Here is a 23,548-nt window from a genome sequence, read left to right as displayed (position 1 = left end):
CAAACCGTCTAACTCATTTAATTAAATAAGTTGGGTCGGGTAAAAGTTATCAACATGTTTTCAACCCACCAACCATTTAACTTTAATATATATTTAATTTAATAATTATTTAAATATTACAATGTATTAATCTAAATATTACTTTATAAATTATAATGTTGTGTTATTATTCATGTTTTAAAAAAAATGCAATCATAATTCCTATCATTTTCTGGCACCGACAACAGGAGGCACTCTCTAAAATCACTTTGAATTAATTATTTTTAATGTTATTTGAACATTTATTTGTATTTGTGAATTTGGATTGTGTTTTTGACATATTTTGAAATTTTATTTAAGTTTGGAACTAATTTAAATAGTATAAACTTTAGTTAATTTATTTACTTACTTTATTGTAAATGAGTAAACCCAGGTTTAATCCATTTATTTAATAGGTTGGGTTAATAAATACATAAACAGGTCAACCCGGTGACAATATATTTATCTGAAAGATTAAGTTGGATTGAAAATATCAACTCATTTAAATAAACAAGTTGAGTTGGATTGAAATCTTCAACCCAATTAATAAATGGATTGAACCCAAATCCAACCCAAATCGACCCATTTCCAGCTCTAGCCTTATCGTCCCTCGGCTCGTGTTGGCTTAAATGAAATGTGATGCCCATTTATTTCTTCTACTTGGTGCATTTCTACCCTACCCCACACAAGAAAAATGGGCAAATTAAATTGTAATGGGCTGCTGAATAAATCACCGAAGTTGACTCACATTTGTGCTCATTCGTATCTTTCCTTCCCTGCCCAAATAAAATATGATGATGGTTTTTTAATTGCATTTTGGGCTGCCAAGATAGGCTGCTGGACAGCCTCCTGCTCTTCTGTTCTTGAGGCCAAAAGTCATATCAAAACATGTCCACATCAGTTTATTTTTTCCGAGATCGAAGATCAACCAGTTGGTAGGACTCTTGTAAATTTTCAGCTCAATTGGACATCGTTTGACCCTCACCGAATGGTCTTATGATATTGTTTGGTACTTTGTGTCTTGGGTTGAGGGATTAATAGTGAATTAAAACAACATGAAGCTTTAAGCAATAGTTAAGATGAGACAACAAAAAGCTTGGTATTTTGTTTATTTTAATTCGTTTCCTTTTTTATTTTTTCATACAACTACTTCAACAAAGGCTTCACATTCCACAATTAAAACTAATTATTTAAAAGATGAACAATAGGCGTGACATACGAAATTGATACATAAAGGGGATAAGAAACCGATGTTTCAAATCTTAGTATAGCTAGAGACGTGTGCATATGGTGAGACCATCACCTAATGGAACCATAGAGATGTTGACACGAGGGTCAGCTGCGAGTGCTTGGTTAAACTCTACAATGGCAGTTCTCCCTCTTCTATATCCTTCAGGAACTGAATCCTCGGGTTTTGCAACCGTTCCAAACCAAAGTGTGTTGTCATATACAACAATCCCATTGACCTTCAACAATTTCAATATTAGCTCATGATAGTTGATGTAGTTTCCTTTGTCTGCATCAACAAAAACGTAGTCGAAGCTACCTTGGTTTTCAGGCTACAAGGAGAAAGATCGTCGTTAGTTGTGTAATACAAAATCATTACATTTATCAAGTGAAATGAATTAAAGAAACTCTTTGGCTGAAGTTGGGACAACGTGGTTTGAATTGGGAATATAAGTCCGAAGAGGCTAAAATAGAAGGTTTTGTAAATGTCACAATCTCAATTCGTGAACTCGGTAAGTTGAAAGTTGGTCAATTTGGATTGTGTTTTATTGAAAAGGAGTCAAATAGATTAAATAAATTACTATAACGATGAGAAGTCAAATGGGTTAATTAACCGACTAACAGTTGTTTAACCTACTGGATCGATTTGTTTATAATGTTCTTTGAGTAATATAGTTTTTGTAAACATGTTTATTTTTTATATCTTTAAACAAACAAACAAACAAAAAATAAAATAATAAATAATAAATAATAAATAAAAAATAAAAAAACTTTGAAACATTATATTTACATTAACTTTAACCCTTTAATCCTATTTGACCGATAATTTAAAATTAACCTTAAAGCATCCATAAAAGTTGAGTTTTGCTAAGACTTAAACCTATTAAAACTTGAAAGATTATATTTACATTAACTTTAACCATTAATTTTATATTTCACTAATGGTTAATTAATATTTTTCAATACCATTTTTTTTCAAATTTAACTAATTTGTTAACCACCTGTTTCAAATTTTCTATAAACTCCCTCGTTTAAATTTGCGTTTTCAAACTCACATCAAAATATATTACGGACATTTTAATAAAAAATATTATAGAAATTAGTATTTCAAGACAACTATACCGGGTCTTTACGTAAAATACATAAATTATGAGAAAACTTTATATTAAGTTATAAAAAATTTATAAAAAAAAAAAAATAAAAAACATTGAAAATATTATATAATCGGTGTAAATTTAATTTTAATAAGACAAAATTGCAAAAATGTCCTTGTGGTTGGCAAAATTATGTAGTTTTGGTCAAAAACGAAATGTTGATGCACCACTGGTCCAATTTTAAATAGGTTGTGTGGTTTTTGGTCCCTATGGTTATATTTTCTTGTGTTTTTAGTCCACATCCCACCTAAAATGACTAATATGCCCCTTAGATAATTATATTTTAATTTCTTTTATTTATTTTCTTATTCTTATAATAAAATGAAAAATAAAAACTAAATAAATCTCTCTCTCTCTCTCTCTCTCTCGCATTAATCACAAATATCTTCCTGCACAAAGTAATCCTCATGTAATTCTTCTCTGTTTAGTGTGTTTCTCAAACACTACCACCATGTTCTCAAAATTCTAGCATCACCACCATCAAGAACAACAACAAACACCGCCGTAGCAGCATTTCGCCATCTTCAGCCACCAGTTTCAGCTCAGCAACACATCAGAGGAAGCTGATAGTCGCAGTCGTCGTAGTCTAAACCATGCGATCACACCCACCCAAACCAAGAAAGGTGTCAAGCACCACAGTGAACGATGGAGCATCTATCGAAGTGGCCGGACGACCAAGAGGTCGTCCACCCGAATCTAAAAACAAAACCAAACCACCGATAGTCATAACTCGAGAACCTGAACCATTTATTTCTCCCAGGAGGAATCTACATCGTCGTAGATCGATATTGCTAGAAACGGAATACGGGGATCTGTGTCTTAACCAACTCAGGGACTGTACGTTGCTAACGTTTCCCTCCGACAACCCCCACCACCCTTGGTGCCACCATTACGTTCCATTGCTGGTTCGATATTCTTTCAATCTTGGCCCTTGTTCTTCCGTCCTTAACTCCATCATCCGATGTGGCCCCTGTTCGTGGTCGATGCTGGAAGATGTAAACCATCTTTAAACAAACACATGAATGCTTTGTTTTTTTGGATTTAATACCTTCAATAGAGTTGCAGGTTATCTCAACCATTTCATCGAGCACTTCTAGTGCAATGTTCTTTTCCCCTTTTTGCTAGTTCATGAATAAATCCAAAGCCATCCCATCTCGGGCATCCAATTCAACAGATCTGTAAATACGTGTGTGTGTGTGTTTTCATAGTTCTTCAGGAGAGATCTCCATTACTCTAAACCTCCTCTCTTTGTTCGAACCCTAATTTGTGTGAGTTTCAATTGCAGAACGAGAGAGAGAAAGACACGGGATGGTGGTGGGTTTTTTTTATTTATAATAAAAATAGATTTTAAAAAAATGGAAAAACAAATTATAAGGGCATAATGGTCTTTTTAAATAGATAAGGACAAAAAACAATAGAAATATCCAATTTTGGACCAGTGGTGCACCAACATTTTGTTTTGGACCAAAATCATATAAAATTGCCAACCACATGGACCATTTTTGCAATTTTGTCTTTTAATAAGCTAAATTAACTAGTAAAAGAATAAAAAAAATGTTCAAAATTCAATTAAGATTAAGAGATAAAATGAATTTTGAGAAATATTACATGTAGAAAATCTAAAGCTATAAATAAATAAATAAATAAATAACTATTCATACGTTCTTAAATGGTCAGCTAAATAATAATCAGTCACAAATCCATCCCAGAAAGCCAATTATAATCCATACCAAATAAAGCCCTTTATCCCCATCCTATATAATAATATTACATATCATCAAATCAAATTAATGCTAACTAGAAAGGTTACCCCGCTACGCGGGGGCCAGAAGCTTTCAATGTTGTTTCTGAATTGATAAATATGATAGACATAGAAAGTGCAAGGATAAAAAGTCCGGACTTTGCCCCGGACAAAAAATATAAAAGTTTTGACTGCAAGGACCAGAAATGTGAAAATGGCTAAAGAATTAAAGGGGTAGGAATTAGCAAATTTTTAGAAAAGGAATCAAAGTTGTCAAACCGTTAAAGTTTTGTGGCCAAACTTTAAATATTAAAAGGTTCCAAAAAAGTGTAAAAATATTTATTGCAAGGACCAAAAGTGTCAAAATGGGTAAAGAATAATGACCAAAGTTGCCAAAAAACATCCAAATTTAGTATTCCTAACTTCCAACAATAATACAGGGACCAATTCTGCCAAAAAATGGGAAGTTGAATGGAATACAAACAAAATGATATGAATAAATTAATTAAAGAAATACAGAGACCGGATATGTAAATCAAGGGACCAAACCTGGACAAAGTATCTCAACTTTACTATTGCTTTCTTCCACAATTTTAATATATATATAATAATATAACAAATATTATTCATCGCCAAATGTTTTTATATGTAAAACTATATTTATTATTATTATTATTATTATTTTTTAATATTTACAAGGTAATTATTTGTAATATTCATAATACAAATTATTTCATGATTTTACTGTTGTGCTATCTAGATATATTAGTTCATCATCATCACAAGTTAATTATAAGTATATCTAATCTGTGGTATTCAATTTTTTTATTCTTAGTTCGTTAGAAAAACAGAACCAAGCTCCCCTTTTTAATAAGTTAAACAATTTAGAAATAAAACGCTACACATTAGAAAACAATAACCTTATGCCATGGATCAATCAAATCACCATCATTTTAGAGATTGTCTAGAGACCACTAAATCTAGTTGTTTAGGCGACACATAGACAAAAAGCAGCTACCGACATTACATCAAGTATTTTTTGTTGTTTCATATTTTCATTGATTAAACAATGGGATATCCAAAATATCATAAATATCATAAAATAATAAAATGTTTATAATACAAAAATAAATAAATAAATAAATAAATAAATAAAATTGGATATTCTGAAATATCCGAAAATTTTTAAAATCACTATTTAATTCCAAATCCGGAAACTCAGATTTTTTCTGATTCGGATATTTACCAACACAATTAATATTTACCAACAGAATTACTTTATGTATTGTTCGACTTTTGATCCGAATATTTTCAATCATAATAGGTAAATAGGTAGTATAAACACCACATACCTCAACTTCTTAATAGTACCTAAGTATGTATTAATTTTTTTTTCAAATATTATAATGTAAGATCCCATATTCTAAAATTCTATTCTGTTCCTGATTAATTATACAAAAAAGTTTTCACTATAATTGACCAACAGGACTTGAACCCTCAACATCAAGGAGTGAGGGCAACATCGGATACCGCTGGGCTAAAAGCCCTTTGGTTGATTGATTAGGTAAGCAGTTAATTTTGTGTGTTTGTAATAACCAAGTTCAGGAGAAAATAAAAAATTAAATACTATTGATATATAATTTGGTCAAGAATCATTTGTCGTTTTGCTTTGGATTAATGATTAAATCGTGAACCTCAAGTATGAAGAGGCAAAACCTAGTCCACGTTTCAAAGCACAATTTGGACCAAATTATGTACACTTACATCCTCCAAGAGTTTATCAAGAGCTGGTAGACCCTCGGATTCAATAAAGTTGATCTTGTGCTCAACCCCGGCCTTTTGTATAACCGGTAGACCGATCTCATAAGCTTCCCGATCCACATCTATAGCTACAATCTGCTCAAAACTCAATACTTTGTAAACTAGCATGCATATATAATTACAAGTTTGTTTATCCTTAAACTCAAATTGTAACATAATGACAAACCTTGCCATCTTCAGGAATCGCAAGAGCAGTTAGTAACAACGAGTAACCTGTAAAAACCCCAATCTCTATGGTCTTTTTCGCGCCAATGACCTTCAACAAGATCTCAATCAACTGGCCAGCATCGGGTGCCGTGCCCATCACAGCCCTACAAATTAATCCTGTAATTCAATTTGCACAAAATCATGTTCATAGCTCAAAAAACGTGAAGTTTTTACCGTGGGTGTGTAGTGGTGAGATCCCGAAGCTCCTTCAATGGTTTGGGTTCGCGAGGGTACACGTTATTCTCCATAATATACTGCATGTAAATCACATAAGTTGGTTAGTTTTGAAGATTTGAAGCAAAAATAATAAAGAAGTTGTGAAGCAACCTTGTATAACTCATGAGTTTCCAATAAGCCTTTGTTGGTTGCGAATTTTGGTTCCATTGGATCTGTGTTTCTCAGTATAATTTGTGAAGTGTAATGCTACATTTATAAATAGGAACACGTGAAAATATCGTCCTCTTTTTTTTTTTTTTCGTTGACAGTGATGGTGGCTATACCACCATAAATGAAAATATTTCAAACACTTCCATTTTTTACCTAAAAAAAGGGGAAAATTAATTGGGATAGAATATGAATATTTTTGGTAATTTATTAGAAAATAAAAACTGGTTCGTTTAGAGGTTAGTGTCGGTCGGGTGGGTCTATTATTTTTAAGGTCGGGTGGGTCTATTATTTTTAAAAGGTTGTACGAAAAATATAAATAAATCCTTAAATATAGTTTTTTATATATATGCAGAAATCATTAAAACTATACTAAAATTTGACACCTAATATACAGTAGCTATTTATATTAGTGAGTGGAAATAAAATAAAATAAAATAAATGCTCATTTACAAATACTCAGCAAAGCAAATGATACCAACCGATTAGCAATAGATTGATGATGAATTAGTGATAGAAATTTACTAAAACGTAAACAAATTTCAGGACCTCTTGACGACATGGTCTTCAGTCGCACACCCTAAACATCCACACTGGGTCGCCTGCTTTTGTTTCAAATTTTCGGCTTTTTGCATCATTAATATTTAATTTCTCATATTTAATATCATACAATCACTACAAGAAATATGAGCATTAGCGGCGACACGTGTCGCCGCTAAAGAGTACGGTTGTCGCCGCTAAAACTATTTGCGGCGACACGTCACCGCAAAAGGCTCGCCGTTGTTGCCTCGTCGCAATTTTTCAATTTGTCGCCGCAAATACTATCTGTCGCCATAAAAGAGTTGTCGCCACTAATACATAGGTGTCGCCGCTAAAACATTTCCCTTTTTTTATGTAACATTAAAATTATAAAACTGCTATAACATGCATACAGACTGCTACAAAACTTAATTTTGCAGAAATATTAATCCAAAATATTAGTCTATACACAAACGGTCCAAATATTCATGCAAACCAAATATTCATCCAAATGAAGTGCAATATATCCAAAATATTAACTCAAACAAAATATTTCATAAAATCCTAACAATGTAGCTACTCGTCCTCATCACTCCCATTGTTTCCTTCATTATCATTTCGTGGCGGCAATGAGCGAAACCAGTCTTCTAGTGCCGCAGAACAGGTCGGGTCCTTTAGTACTGTTTGCAGCATTTCCAACTAAGAAAGCGAAATATATTACCAACATATCATAATAGCATTGTACTTTCCAAAAATTACCAAAATCAAAAATACCAACATATCATTATAGCATTCTACTTTCCAAATACACTTAAACATACATCATCCACAATGTATACATTATAGCATTGTTCTTTCCAAAAAGTTACCAAGCTACAAAATACCAACATATCAAACTATAACCAAACTACATGATACATAATATTGCATATACATTATAGCATTGTACTTTTTTTTTTATTTTTCCATTATAGCATTGTACTTTCCAAAAAATTACCAAACTACAAAATACCAACATATCAAACTATAGTCAAACTACATGATAAATAATATTGCATATTCATTATAACATTGTACTTTTTTTTCATTTTTCCATTATAGCATTGTACTTTCCAAAAATTACCAAAATACAAAATATCAACATATGAAACCATAACCAACATATCATTATAACATTCTACTTTCCATTATAGCATTGTACTATATACTAAACAAACAATTACCAACATATCATTATAGCGTTATACTTTTCAACTTAAACTAACAATTATTTGTGATTTTGGTGGTTGTTGTGTCATCGGTTGTTCTTGATCGTACATAGACACAACCGTAGGAGGTTTACGCCCAATGCCTCTGATATGTCCGCGTCGAACACCCAATATTCTTTCAACACAGTTTTTTATATCACTTGGTGTTAGACCGCTTGCTTCATAAGAAGATTGAGTTTGTTGATTGATCTCTTGGAGTAAAGCCAATTGTATGTTCAAAAAATGATAAACACCATAAAATTAGATTACTAAATACCCCTTGACGATATAAACACCTATATGAAAATACAAATTAACCACTTACGCATTGTTGCTCGACTGCAGGACTACTAAGTACCCCTTGGCGATTGATATTAGCCTTACGAAATGCTTCGATTCGAGTGATGTCCTATTTAACATTAAAAATTAAATTAATTATACTTAAATAAACAGTTAAAAATATATCATTACTTACTTATTTGAAATGGGCATTGCTATACGAGGTCGACCCCCTTCTGTTTAGAACTTGCTGTTTTGCACGGACTTCTTTGTATGACGTCGAACACTTTAAAAATTCGGGCGTTTGAAAATGTTTGACTACCTTCGCCCAATTTTCATGTGACATACCATGGGGGGGGGGGGGTGTTTAATGCCATTGGGATATCTGCAGCCCCCCCTCCCCCCCCCCCCCCCCCCCCGATATCCTTAAAATAAGTATGGGCTTTATTTTTACAACCTCTGTAATTTTCGCAAGACTCGCATCAATGCTCCGCAACAATTGAGCACGCTTGGGATCCAAGTTAACCTATCCAAATCAAACTTATTCTACAAATACCTAAAAGTTAGTTAATTAAATACCAATCACAACTATACTTAAAATACTATCCAAGTTATCTTTAGATGCACGACCGTTGCATTCCTTAAAGCAGGGGAAACATTGTCCCAACCAGATACGCTGAAAGGGATGTTCATCCACATATATCTCTCAATCTCACGTGAAAACCAATTCGCACGCTTCCCGACAGGGAAATATGTGATCTCCCTGTCGAAATCCAAATCCATGGGCTTTCCTTTGTTTGCCCTTATCAACTTTCCTAGCTTGATGTTTTTAGATAAACCCCTTCTTTTCTTTAGAAGCTCAATTGAAAAAATATAATTAAAAATATTTGTCACACTAATTTATAATAAATTAATAAAAATAGCTAATAAATATATCATAATAAGACTTACCATCCTGTTCGTGCTGACCGCGACCAAAGCCTACCAGAGGTGGTGAATCCCCGACTTCATCACCTCCGTGTCCAAGGCCCATAACATCGGCCATCATGGTAAAGAATATCACCCAACTAAACCTCATTTGTAGCCTGTAAAATTACAAGATGTACAATATAGAAACACAATATGAATAAAAGTTAGACAAACAACATGAATAAAAGTTAGACAAACAGTATGAATAAAAGTTACACTTCAAATAAAGTTTCTATTACAAACAATGTGAAATAGGATGCTTATATTTATAGTTTACAAGGAAGCACCAAACATCCCACATTGCCGGTAAAACAAAAATTGTCCAGCATGTTTGTTATATATAAAGGAAAGGTGTTTACTTGATACTAAAGCATGTGACCAAGTCGATCTTTGGTTACTTTGTTTTTAACTTTTTGTTAATTTAGCAAAAATTGTTAGATTTTAAATTAAAAATTAGAACTAAAATAACTTTTCTTATTTTAGGTATGAAAATTTGAACTAATCGGGTATCCATCGGGTTTGTCGTGCCCGACATATATTTTTTCACCCGAATCTGTCGGGTATTTGGTGGGTCGGGGTCGAGGTTGGGTGTGGTGATTGGAGTTCGGGTACAGGGAAAATACACAAACTTTTTTTTTTTTTATTTTTTTTTTCAGTTATAACATTGCACTTTTCAAGTTGCATACAAATACATGTACAAACTTTTTAATTTTTTTTTTCAATTATAAGATTGTATTTTCCAAATTGCATACAAATACACAAACTTTTTATTTTTTCATTTTTTTCCAATATAGCATTGTACTTTCTACATAAATACATTTAAATATGCTTCCTACACATATTGCATATTCATTATTGCATCATACATCGTACACATTACAATATACACAAATACACTTAAACATACATCCTACACATATTACATATTCATTATAGCATTATATATATTTTTTTATTTTTTCCACATATTACATACATAAATACACACATTATACATACAAATACACATAAACGTGCTTCCTACACATCTTACATATTCATTATTGCATCATAGTTTTTTTTTCCATTATAGCAACCTAATTTTTTTTCATTTTTTCCATACATACAAATTACATATATAATTTCAAAAGTCATACACATGCACACACAAATAATACAATACAAATAACACATACATACAAAAAAATACACATGAAAAAACACATACATGCATCATACACATGCATATACATTCCACACACAAAATTAAAGATAAAAAGATGAAAAGGAACCTATGGTGGTGTAATTTCGAAATTTTCCGGCAAGAGTTCCACAATTCCGGCAGAAACTAGATTTTTCTAACGATAATCCTTAAATTAAAGCTTAAAATCAGTAAAACAAACACCAAAACAGAAGAGGAATAGAAAATAAGGGAGGATTTCGACCTTAAATAGTCAAATTTCACGAATTGTCGCTGCTTCTGTTGCCGGAGACGTTGTGGTCGTCACCGGTAATGGAGGTCCAGCGGTGGTCAACGGTAAATGTTGTCGGAGACGAGGCTGTGGCAGCAATCGAACTTCGTCGGTCAGAAGGAAGGAAGTCGGGGGGGGGGGGGGGGGGGGGATCATTTCAGGCGTTTGCAAAGGAGGTAGACACAGGAAACAACTGAAGTCGGGGGGTAATTTGCGATAGCCTTTAGCGACGACGCGTATTATCGGCGACGCTAGGGTATTAGCGGCGACAAATGGGTATTAGTGGCGACAACCCTGAGCGAAAAAGTCAGCGCATTTTTTACTCATTTCCCACCGTTAGATTAGAAGCAAATCGAACGGACAATGTTCATTTGACGCGGATCGACACTATGCCACCATTAGCGACAACGCCTTTAGCGGCGACATGTAACAGACATGGTTCTTTCCAAATCCTCCCAAATCGGAAGGAAAGTTAGGAGAGAAAATGATTCTTCCATTTCCCTCAACTTCCTTTCACTTCCTTCCTTTAATGAAACTTGGGAACACTAATTTCTTTTATTTTCTTCTCATTTTCATCCATTTCCTTTCTTTTCTCTCGTTAAGTTGAACTCGGGAACGGGGTGTTAGGGTTATTGACTGTGTTATCTACCCTTGCGTCACAGCTATACCCCTCGTTTCCTTATGCCTTTTCTTCTTCTCTGATTTGCTTGTTCTTCAACCATAACCACCGCTACATTCTACCGTAAACATCAAATCTCCACCGTTGACAGGACTGACCCAGAAAGACGAGGGCATATCGGGGCATAAATAACAGAAGACAAGGATGCATTGAGAGATATAAGCAAAACTTATAAGTTGGCGCTGATGAATCATCATTCTTCACGCGGATTGGCATCGATTGGATATTTTATTCAAGTAACGGTAACAAAAAAAAATTGTTTTACCTGCCTTTTGGTTTCCGTTGTCTCTACAAATAAAAAAATTGTTATCAGTAAATTAAAGAGGTAAATCAAATATTTTATCAGTAATTTGTGATATGTTCATTGGAATCTGTTTTTCATATTGTTACTAGGAAAAGTGAAAGTGGTCCTTGACAGTCTAGTTTCAATAATTATAGGCGTTTCTTTATTTTGGACATAATTTCCGGTGTTACCCCTATTTATTCTTCATGGGTATTTTATCGGCACATGTTGGATTGGTGGTTTTAACTGGATGATAATATATTCCCAAAACGTCTATTTCACTATATGTATTCCAAGTCATATTCATATTTTAGTCTAAAAATCTATTTTAGACTCATCTAGATATGAAATTGCTTAACCATTTATTGTCGGTAAAAGGAATAAGCCAGCCTTTTTATGAAACAGGATCATGTGGGAATGTTATGATCCCACATCGGCCGAAAGTACTATAAATTGGTGGCTTATAAGTCTAGGTGTCCCCTCCTCCTACAAGTTGGCTTTTGGGAGTGAATTCTACACTTGGCCATCTTTTGGGGTGCCAACACTTGGAGTGGTGGCCTACGGAGTGGTGGCTTGGACCTGAAAAGAGTGGTGCCAACCGTGACCAACCACTACAAGAAAATTTCAATTTAGCTACGGAAAAGTACTACAGAATATGCTACGGAACGATTTTCCGTAGATTTTTTGTTACAAAAATTTCTACAAAATAAAATTCCGTTGCAAACTTAGAATTAATTACGGAATTTTAATTTGTAGTTAGTCTGCTACCGAATTTGCTACGAAGTTAAAATACATATCTATTTTGCTACGAAAATTACTACGAAACTAAATTCCGTAGCTATTTTCCTACAAAATGATATTCCATAGCTATTTTGCTACGGAATTTAGTTACGGAAATGAATTCCGTAGCTATTTTACTACGAAGTCAAATTTCATAGCTATTATGCTACGGAAATTACTATGAAACTAAATTCAGTAGCTATTTTGCTACAAAATGATATTCCATAACTATTTTGTTACGAAATTTAGTTACAGAAACAAATTCCGTAGCTATTTTGCTACAAAATGAAATTTCATAACTATTATGCTACATAAATTTGCTACAAAACTGATTTACATAGCTATTTTGCTACAGTGGAAAAATCCATAGCTCTTTTGTTACAAAAATTTCTATAGAACTAAATTATGTATCCACTTTGCTACGTACCGAAACTTCATAGCTGTTTTGCCCTTAATGTTTTTTTTTTAATATTTGTAATTCTTTTTTTTTCTTAATTTTAAAAAATAGAAAAAACACCCCACATTTACCATAACCCTATCGCCCATCCCACTTTCACCTAAGCTTTCAACTTGAACAAGTGAATAATAGTAAAAAATGTTGATTTGTTTTATTTGTTAATAAAATGTAAATATAAATACAATTTTTTTATTATAATATTTAATTTAACAATAAAACAAGTTGGAAAGGATGGGCATTCTTGCTAGGGTAAAACATATTATCGGTAATAAGTTTATAAATATGTTACTATTTTTATTTTGGCTAATTTGGGTAAAAACGTATTTAGGCTAATTTGGATAAAAACGTACATGATTCAATTGGAAGGTATCATGTGTTGGGTTAATACGATGCAAATGAGAAATATCAAAAATCATGTATTCTTATTAAGGGCGAATTGGTAAAATCACATGGCCCAAATATACTTCCTCCCCAAATCAGAGATATCCCGATCAAACCTTTACCTGTCGCCGATCACATCTCTCTCTCTCTTAACCTGTCGTCGTTGCTCAACGTCCCCATCACACCAGTCGTTTTTGCTCACAACGGTATTTTTCATCCTCCATTTTTATAGCATTCCAATTTCAAGAGGTATTTTTGCTTTCTTATGTTCCAATCAGCTCTGAATGATTTTTTGCTGTTGTGTTTATGAAAATTTCAAGTAGAGGGAGACCACATAGGATCGACACTGTAACTGGTGTTGATCGGTGTCAAGAAAGATTGATAAACATTAGTCGATAGAGATTATTGAAAATTGATGTATAACGAGTCGTAACATGGAAATTGTAAAAAGGCCAGTCAATTTTGACTAAATTATCCACTACTTTTCTTCTATTATATTTCTTCCCTCCAATTGGATGTGAGTGGTGCGTTTTAGCTTACTAATTCGTTGTGCATACCACATGCTCGATAAAATGCAACATTGAAGAATATTGATTATTTTGCATACAATATATTATTCATATGTATGTGTAAACTAAAATTGGAATTTATGTATCACAGAGTTGATTGGCTTATTTTCCCAAGATCTGATGTAACCATGGAACATTGAAGTCATTAATGTTACCGGTTATTCTTTGGATTATCTATAGTAATTCATTTTCCTTTGTTGCATTTTGACTTTCATAGGACAAAACGAATGTTGTTGAGGCTAAGGCTTTGAAGGTAAGATACTCATGCAGTTTCTTGTAGGAATACTGGTGTTAATTCTGTTTTTTCATCTTTATTTACAATAAGGCAATCAAATAACATAAATTTGTCTCATGTTTTGCATATTGTCACTGATAAAATGAATCTTACTGCAATGAAGGTTTGCTTTTAAAAGAAGCCAGTAGAAAGGGTGTTTTTGTGGAGGTGAAAACAGTTGAAGGAGATACTTTGTTGAACTCCTCATATGTCCCTGTTCTAAGACAAATGGAGTCCATAAATTCTCAGAATCTCTATTTTCAAGCAACAAAAGATGGCAACAACAATATTAGGAACCCAAAGTATGTGTTCCTGTTAATAAAATGAATCTTCATCCTGTTTCTTTTTTAGTAGTCTCTTTTTTCCAGATTCAATTTTTTTGGGTTCAACTTACTATGCAAAAGTTGATATGGTCTTCTTTATTTAGAATAAGCTTCTTACTTCTGTTATAGATCCATAATTAGAGATAGTAATTTAGGATGTTGTAAATGTTTGAATATATTGCAGGCTCCTGAAAGTGCAGTTTACTTCATTGAAGATGGGGAGAAGGTTCCTGTTGTTTGAAGCAACAACAACACGAATGAAGAAAGAAAAAGGTATCTTTGTACTTGTGGGTAGAACTTTTTTAGAAGCAATATTTGTACTTTTATATATCGTTTGATTTGGCCCACGAATGAAGTTTTGGATTTGAGAGTTGAAATGTGTTTTAAGGATTTGAAAAATCTTATTATATCTTGTAATCCATGGAATTCGTTTGCCTTCAGTTCTTGGGTCAATAAGTATGGATAATCATTAGCCTTAAGGTAAATAATCATATCTTATTTCTTTTCTTAGGAAGAGAAATGCAGGGTTGAAATTAAAAGAACTACCTGCTCTAGTGTCGATTTAGGTCCTTTTCATTTATTTTTTGGGTTCAATATTAGTGCTAAGTTAAACTAATTTTATTGTTATTTGAAAATTGTTCTATCATTGTTGACTGCATTTTATAATAGGAAAAGTAGAATGACCTTCACATGGATTTCCACTCTTAACCTTGGTAACACAACTAACTTGATTAAGGTTAGAATGCTTACGATATAATACTTTTAACAAATAATTATATTTTAAATTTTATTTGTGTTATTTTTAGCCTTGATTTTCTTTAGCACTTTGGTTCAGCTTTTATTTCCAAACCTACAAAATAATACAGATAAAGAGTTATGCTCATCATGGTCATTTTCTGATTAGGTATTATAGTTTTTTTTAATCCATGATTCCATTTATTTAAGGAACTCTACATTGAAAAATTTATTACATATTTTCTTATGTCGTGAAGAACAAATAACACAAGTAAAGATTAAAAAGAAACATAATTTAGTCCAACAAACACATTTTGTATGGATATCAAAACAGATCAAGTAAAGATTATTGTAGGTTAGATGATTACTAGCTGTTATTTCAATTTGATATTTCTAGTTGCATTTGCATATATCTTTTTTCGTATTTATTTGCAAGTTTATTTATTTGCAAGTTGACCTTTTTGATCAACTTGTTGAGATCATATTTATTTTTTTATTGTTTCAGGTTTCACTCCACTCCACTCCACTCCAGGTGATAACAAAACCACCATGTTTAAGCTTTGTGCTTTAGAAAATAGTTCCATTTTATCCTAAAAATAAGTTGTTATTTTTTAAATTTTTAATGGGCTAAGCCTAAATAAAAAAAAATAGCAATTACTTTCATTAAAGTATTTGCATTTAGATCACATTGCTACAATTAGGTAAATTTTCTAAGTAAAAAGTAGGATGCTAAAATAGATAAGCAAACAAAAGTACATTGGTATTGTAAAGTAAAAAGTAGTATGCTTAAATTTTCAATAAGATATTTCTATAATATTTGTGAACCAACAGATTAAAATTCTATCTTACACAAGATTTTGGTGTCAATGCAGTTCCATTTATTTGCTTGATATAGCATTGCACTTTCAAGTTTTTCTTATTAGAACACTATACTTTGAAAAAGCTACCAAATTGTATCAATGAAAATTAATGTGTGTACAGTTGGGTAGATTTTTACAATGTTGTAATAGGATGAAATAAAAGTAGGATGCTATAACAAAGAAATAAATGAAATTAGGTTGCTATTTATTAGCGATACTTTAGAGAATACACACTTTTGGGATCAAAAGCAGGGATACCTAACATAGAGCAATATCGATAATAAGATCATTATGTAGGATCAGTTTTTTTTTCTTTTTAAATAGAAAATCAAGTGTTATATAAATAAGTCAATAATCACTATTCAGGTATCTATGATCAATTTATTATCATTTGTTTTTCAACTTTATTTCAAATCCTTTTGACATCATGTGACAGTTTCATATCCTTTTGGCATCATGTGACAACTTGGAAAGAGAAAAAAACAACCACACTAATGTTGGATTTGATGGTTCTCAAAAGGTGGTTCATTTTGTTTCTTAATATTATGTCAAATAAAATAGTTGGATTTTAATCTAGTTGATTGTAAATTTGATTTTGCAGGTTTTGCCATTTTGGTTGAGCATATGTGGCTATTTGTGTGTACATGGCGGTTCGAATCTAAATTGTTGATTGTAATATATCTATAAAATTGATGTAACTATTAAATTTATATTTACTACATTTTTATATATTTTTATGAATATTATAAATGAAAATATGGATTTTGTTGAATATTTTTATCATACTGAATTTGCTTTGGAATCTATTGCTACGGGACAAATTGTTGATGAACAAAAAACTATGGAATTTGCTACGGAACAGACGGCTATGGAGTTTGCTACGGAACAGAAACCTACATAATTTGCTACGGAACAGACGGCTACGGAATTTGCTACATAACAGAAACCTACGGAATTTGCTACGGAACAGACGGCTACGAAATTTGCTACGGAACAGAAACCTACGGAATTTGCTACGGAACACATGGCTACGGAATTTGCTACAGAACAAACGACTACGGAATTTGCTACGGAACAGGTGGCTACAAAATTTGCTACGAAACAAAAAGCTACAAAAATTGCCACGGAAAAATAGCTACAGAATTTGCTATGGAACTTAAATTGCAACGAAATAAATGTCGTTGAAATTATCATAGCAAAATTGCTACGGAATTATAATTTCGTAGCTAAACGTTTTGCTACAAGAAATAAAACTACAGATTCAAATTGATAAATTGCGTAGCAAATTCCGTAGTTATTCAACTTTAGCTACGAAATTTCAGCTTTTTGCTATGAAATTTTTCCGTAGCTAAATTGAAATTTTCTTATAGTGAACGTAGTCGTGACCAACAATTACTCGGAGTGGTGGCTAGGACCAAAAGGGGTGCTAACCGTGACCAACGAGGACGTTGGCTCTTCAAAGCGTGGGGTATTATTATGATCCCACATCGGCCGAAAGTACTATAAGTTGGTGGCTTATAAGTCTAGGTGTCCCCTCTTCCTACAAGTTGGCTTTTGGGAGTGAGTTCTACACTTGGGCTTATGGCATGATGCGGGCCTAGTATGGGATGGGTCCGTATCAATGTACTTTTTTTTTCGATGAGGACTCGTGAGGACATAAAAATATTGAAAAAAAATTAAAAAAAGACAAATAATAAAATCGAGCATAGTACTATATTGGAGAGAAAAAAAATTGAATCATTAAAAATGAATCATGGATCATTTTTATGATCCATGCACTACAAAAAAAGTGCCAATTAGTGACAAAAACAAAATGGTCATTAACAATAGAAGAAGTCGTCACTAAATGATTTAGTGACCAAATTTATGGTCGTCACTTTTCGTCACTATAGGTCCGTCACTAAACTGGTTTAGTGAACTCGTCACTAAATCTGTGACAACCCGTTTCGTCACTAAAAGTTGTCACTAAACAATGAAAGTCGTCACTGTTTCACCCAATTAGTGACTATAAAAAGTCATCACTGATTTATTCAAATAGTTACAATAAAAAGTCGTCACTATTTGATCCAAATAGTGACCATAAAAGTCGTCACTGAGTTATCCAATTAGTGACAAAATAAAAGTCGTCACTGATTTTGGTTGCTATTTCTTGTATTTAACCCATTTACGTTGATTTTGGTTGCTATTTCTTGTATTTAACCCATTTACAAATTGATTTGTCAATTAAGAAGAAGAATACAACTGCCATTGAATCTACAAATAATAATACAAGAATATAATTTTTGTTTATTTTTAACTTAAGTTATTCCTTATGTCAACAAATTTAACTGTTCCTCTACAAAGCTCAGGCATTTCATTAGCATCTCTTTGCCTGCCATCTGGACTGAGATTACATCGATAAGGATTTCCATCTGTGAAACATGTAAAGAGCAACATGTAATGCATATTTGCACTATTATAAGATACATTTATACATTTGTGCATATCATTATGTACATAAATCAAGAGATATAAACTCACCACAAAAGTTACAGATGAAAAACATCTTCCGCGATTAACAAATATCTTGAATGGAAATAATGTTTGCAACGAGAACAACAAACAAAACCACCTTCACCAAAATCCATTATCTTGAAAATAAGACACATTTTGAGGCCATATTGAAATGATTATATTACAATTTCAAAAATTTATATATCAACAAATTTCAGGAAAACGAGTATTTTACGGTCTTACTTGTATAAGCTGAACCAGCAAAAGGAATATGGATACCAGAACCAGAGGTGTGTTCAGAAGATCCTAAATTAAAGTAAGAAACAAAAGTTCACAAGAGATGTAGATGAAACATTACGAGGTGTTAGTGCTAACCAACAATATAAACGATTCTCCGGTTTCTAAGCACTTGGCCTGCACAAGAGGGTAAAACAGTAATTCTCTAGAGTTGTTGCTTAAAGACTTAAAGTATTACCTGAAACATAATTCCAAAAGAACTTTGGGCGCTCTGCCATATAGCTTATTGTGTGAAACATTTAATACAATTACAAAAATTGATTGATAAATGATAATTACCTGTTCGGGTTTACCACCATACCCTTCAATTTAAACCCGAGAATAATAATAGTTTTATATGAGGGTGAGGGGTATCTTACCCTTCATCTTAAAATGTAGTCTCCTGATCATATAGCTTATATGAGGGTGACAGTTAAAAGTCAACCAGGAATTTCTTAGTCCCTAGTTCTTTAGTGAGTTTTAACAATAAATAACAAGGCCTAAATTATTCATTGGTGATGCAAAGGTATAAAGTATAAACTATATTTGTGGGATATCTGCAAAGTCAGAAATTAATATGTTAGTTGACAATGCAAGTATGCAAAAAACACAAAATGAGTAACAGATTACCTACATGGCAATTGGAAAATCATCTTGAAAGTCAGGAGGGAAGAAAAAGTTTGCTTGGTTCTAAGTGAATGAGGGTTTTCCTTCATGTATAGAAACAAGAAACATTAGCTTTTATAAATAAGAAACACCAAATGAATGAAAATGAAAAGAATGTGTTAAGAGAATAAACTTGGTTGGGACGTGGGAACGAAGCTCAATGACATGAAGCATTAGCTTTTACATTAGAACTTTTTGTTGTAAAAGAAACAAGAATCAAAGGATTCTAATTGCCAGTAACCTGTTGAAGGCATATAAATATGTGATTGTTACCAATGTACTTAAGATGAAGGCTACAAAAAGAACCCATTTTAAGTTATATTTTGTATTTTGAAAGAGCAAATATGTTGCATGTGCTTTAAGAGCTTGACTTAGCTGCTGATCAACTGAAAAGGTTGCATGTTTCCTTTTACTAGATGAGGCCTCTACTCAAATCAGAATGGTAGGATGGTATTATTAAAACTCAGGAATTTACCATATGCTAATATGCTATACTATCAAATAGTCAAATAGAAACCTCTGGTGAGCCAGGGGAATTTCCAATTAACACCAACCATTTCCCAAATGGATCATATCTGTAGTTGATTATCTGATTGTTTGATAGATTAGTTGTTCTGTCAAACATCTTTGTAGGTTCAGAATCACCTGTAAGAAAAAGAATACATCAGGTTTCACAAAATATAACATGATACGTTTGTACAGTGGTTCTATCTGTAACAAATATTGAGTCAACAAAGTTAAACTTAAAGAGTAAAGATAGAAGGAGACATACTGTTTCAAATTCACAGGGTACTTCACTGAGTGCAACTTGATTTCCTTTTTTCTTTAACCATCTTGTTATGTTACCATGGTTGAAGGACTCAAGGGAAAATCTCAGTAAACATAGCAATATAAAGAACTGTATTGAGATACCCTTGAATTTAAAATAACACCGACCTCTGTCATTATGGGTGAAAGAGAAGGCATCCCAAGCTCTTGGTGTGGGGGGAGGCTAGCAAGTCAAAGCATATGATCTTTTACAAAGAGTAAGATAAGATTTATAAACCAGTGTCATCATCCTTTTCTGAGGTTGAAAACATGAAAGATATTGTCACAACTGACATTTTGCTAGAAAATTTTATTCCCATGTAAACATCATCCATTGTAAAAGCCTGTACTCTAAGTGAATACTATACTCTACTCTAAATGAATACTATACTCTATTCTCGTTCAAATACATCTCATATGTTTAACTAAGGGTTGGAAACCTTAGAAATCCCGGTTCCAGCTCTTTATGGACTAGGACTCTCTTATTGGACCCAATTCACAAATCTATAACATTTTGGACCATTTGGGCCTAGAATGATTCATTCTAACCCTAATGGGCCTTATTGGGCCATAACTAATCCAATTAACCCTAATAGGCTATAAATCCATTCTTTTATGTCAAATTGGGCCGTAAATGCACTTAAGGGCCCAATGGGCCGAAACATATTTATTGGGCTTCACAAAATCGAGCAAAGCCAAGAGTGAGCCAAACCAATTCAATTTTATTCATCTTAAGCCCAATTCTCGTCCCAATGAAGAAAAGAAAAGAAAAATAAAGGGAAATTAGAGGAATTATGAGAGCTTGCCACCTCTTTATTGCATGGAGGATCTCCATGCACATCACCTCACTCCCTCTCTCCTCTCTTCTTCTTATTCTCCGCCAAAACACCTCACACCACCCTCATTCTCTCAAAAATATTTCAAGAAAACTCTCTCAAAACACTCAAGAACATCCTCCTTCCTTCCATCTAAATTTTCAAGATCTCTAGGTGTTTCAAGAAGATCTTCACTAAAGACCATCAATCTTGGGTAAGTCTTGCTTAGATCCATGGATTAGCTTCTTGATTTCTTCAAAAATATCTTCTTAACTCATACCATTTTGTGAATCATGCATCTTAGAGCCATCTAAGTTCTAAAGTTCTTCAAGAAGCTTGCTAGGACCAAGATCTCTTCACTTCTTCACCTAAAACCGAGAACAACAAGAAAAGGTGAGTTCATACCCCCTTGTTTTTGGTTTTCATATGATTTTTAGGGGAGAATACAAGTAAAATGTGTAGATCTATGTGTTATATGCATGTCTTGTGTGATTTCTTAGTTGATTTTGTGATTATGTGTTATTTTCTTCATAAATCTAGAAATATGTTAAGAATATGAAGTTTATCACTTAGATCTACATGAAAACCTTGAGAAAAGTATGTGTTATCACATATAATACATGCAAACTTGTAGATCTGGGATTTATACACTTAAAATAGCAAAAATGAGTGTTGGAAAAATAACAAGACGGACGACCTAGTCATTACCATGCATGGTTATAACGGTTCACTTAGAGACGGACTTCATCAAGGATTATGGTATATTTATACAAATCTAGACGATACCAAAAACATACATACAACGATACACGGTCTTGGAAATTTTATGATTTCGATACTTTTATATGTAGAAAATATCGGATTTTCTGGGATAAATACATTTATACATCACATTCCACTTACAACAGAAAATACAGGGTTTCTATCTGGATTACATTTTTGTCTATTTATACATTTAAAAAACAATAAACACACATGCATTAATACTTGATTTGACATATCATTTTCAAACCACTTTACTGAAAATATCGGATTTTCTGGTGCTTTACGAACTATACAAAACTTTTCAATCAAACATGCTTATGAACTCACCAACATAATATATGTTGACGTTTTCAAAATAACTTGTATTCTCAGGGACTCGTTAGGCAGAAGAATCAACAAGAATAGGGGATTTTGTGTTATGTACTGTCAAACATCATACATTGAATGTTTTGGTCATGTTATTTAAAAATTTGTACTTGATGTAAACAATGGCAGTTGTATTATATTATGCATGATAATGATGATGTTATGTTTCATTTATATTCACCGTAATGATATTTCAAGATGAAGTCACGCACAAGCCCTGGACGTTTCCGCCGTCTGGTTCGGGGGTGTGACATATATTTGCAGCAATAATGATTACATTCAACATTCACAGGAACAAGATGAATCAAAACAATATCAATAGGGGTAAATTAAATCGCATTATTACATCTTTACAAATCAAGATTGCATATCATGTTATAGCAGTTAAGACAGCTGCGTATGTGATGTACATATCATATTCTAACAGATCTTAAAAATACCGATTATAACTCTAACAGAGCATTAGGAAAACATTATATGATAATAGATAATTAGTGGCTAGACACATTTGTTGATAAATTCAAGTGACTGATCAATCCAATCAGAAGATGTTTTATTACCTAATCGAAGCTTCAATTGAGCAATTAGGGCTTTACACTTGGAGCACGATACTGAAGTGAACAAGGGAGAAAGTGGTGGTTGTCGATGCGGTAGCAGTTCCAGGAAACAGCGCCGACCAAAAGCACCGCCGGTGGAAGACGGAAGGCGAGGAAGAAGCGCCGTTGAAAGACGAAAGGCGAGGACGAAGCGTCGATGGAAGAAGGAGGCGAGGTCTGTGGGTAATGGAGATGTAATGGAGACGAGACTTCAAATGTGATTAATTTAAGGGCATTATTGTCAAATTACATATGTATTTTGGAGATAAAATGTTTATTAATGCAATTTATCCCAAATTAAAGGCATTCTCTTACGTTTTTGAAATGTAATTAGCATTTCTTTAAATTTAATTAATCGTGGTTAATGACCACAATTCTGTGACCATAAATTTCATAATGACCAGTG

At 32.9% G+C, this 23,548-nt stretch overlaps 1 protein-coding gene, 1 long non-coding RNA gene and 1 pseudogene across 3 annotated transcripts; 1 reads left to right on the top strand and 2 right to left on the bottom strand.

The window, feature by feature from the left end:
• Positions 1 to 1,168: 1,168 nt before the first annotated feature.
• On the bottom strand, positions 1,169 to 6,602 carry LOC145124391 (cation-dependent phenylpropanoid and flavonoid 8-O-methyltransferase 1-like). Its single transcript, XM_079059717.1, has 5 exons — positions 6,496 to 6,602; positions 6,343 to 6,422; positions 6,128 to 6,272; positions 5,905 to 6,036; positions 1,169 to 1,577 (listed from the first exon to the last, which is right to left on the bottom strand). Exons 1-5 carry the CDS (start codon positions 6,550 to 6,552, stop codon positions 1,290 to 1,292), a joined length of 702 nt encoding a protein of 233 aa, XP_078915843.1. The 5' UTR covers positions 6,553 to 6,602; the 3' UTR covers positions 1,169 to 1,289.
• Positions 2,509 to 3,508, top strand: LOC145124545 (AT-hook motif nuclear-localized protein 17-like; annotated as a pseudogene).
• An 11,982-nt stretch (positions 6,603 to 18,584) lies between the features above and the next one.
• Positions 18,585 to 23,329, bottom strand: LOC145123863 (uncharacterized). 2 transcript variants are annotated; one of them, XR_013715371.1, is made up of 5 exons: positions 23,107 to 23,329; positions 20,566 to 21,783; positions 19,762 to 20,438; positions 18,879 to 19,684; positions 18,585 to 18,769 (listed from the first exon to the last, which is right to left on the bottom strand). It is a non-coding gene; the product is annotated as an uncharacterized LOC145123863 (long non-coding RNA). The 2 variants fall into 2 exon arrangements; XR_013715370.1 differs by having other exon boundaries at positions 18,879 to 20,438.
• Positions 23,330 to 23,548: the final 219 nt, after the last annotated feature.

This window comes from Lactuca virosa, chromosome 7, assembly GCF_052849685.1.
Source record: "Lactuca virosa cultivar CGN04683 chromosome 7, Lactuca_virosa_CGN04683_v6, whole genome shotgun sequence".
Classification (NCBI taxonomy): domain Eukaryota; kingdom Viridiplantae; phylum Streptophyta; class Magnoliopsida; order Asterales; family Asteraceae; genus Lactuca; species Lactuca virosa.
The sequence above is the reverse complement of the archived record's forward strand: the minus strand, read 5'-3'. Positions and strand labels throughout refer to the sequence as shown.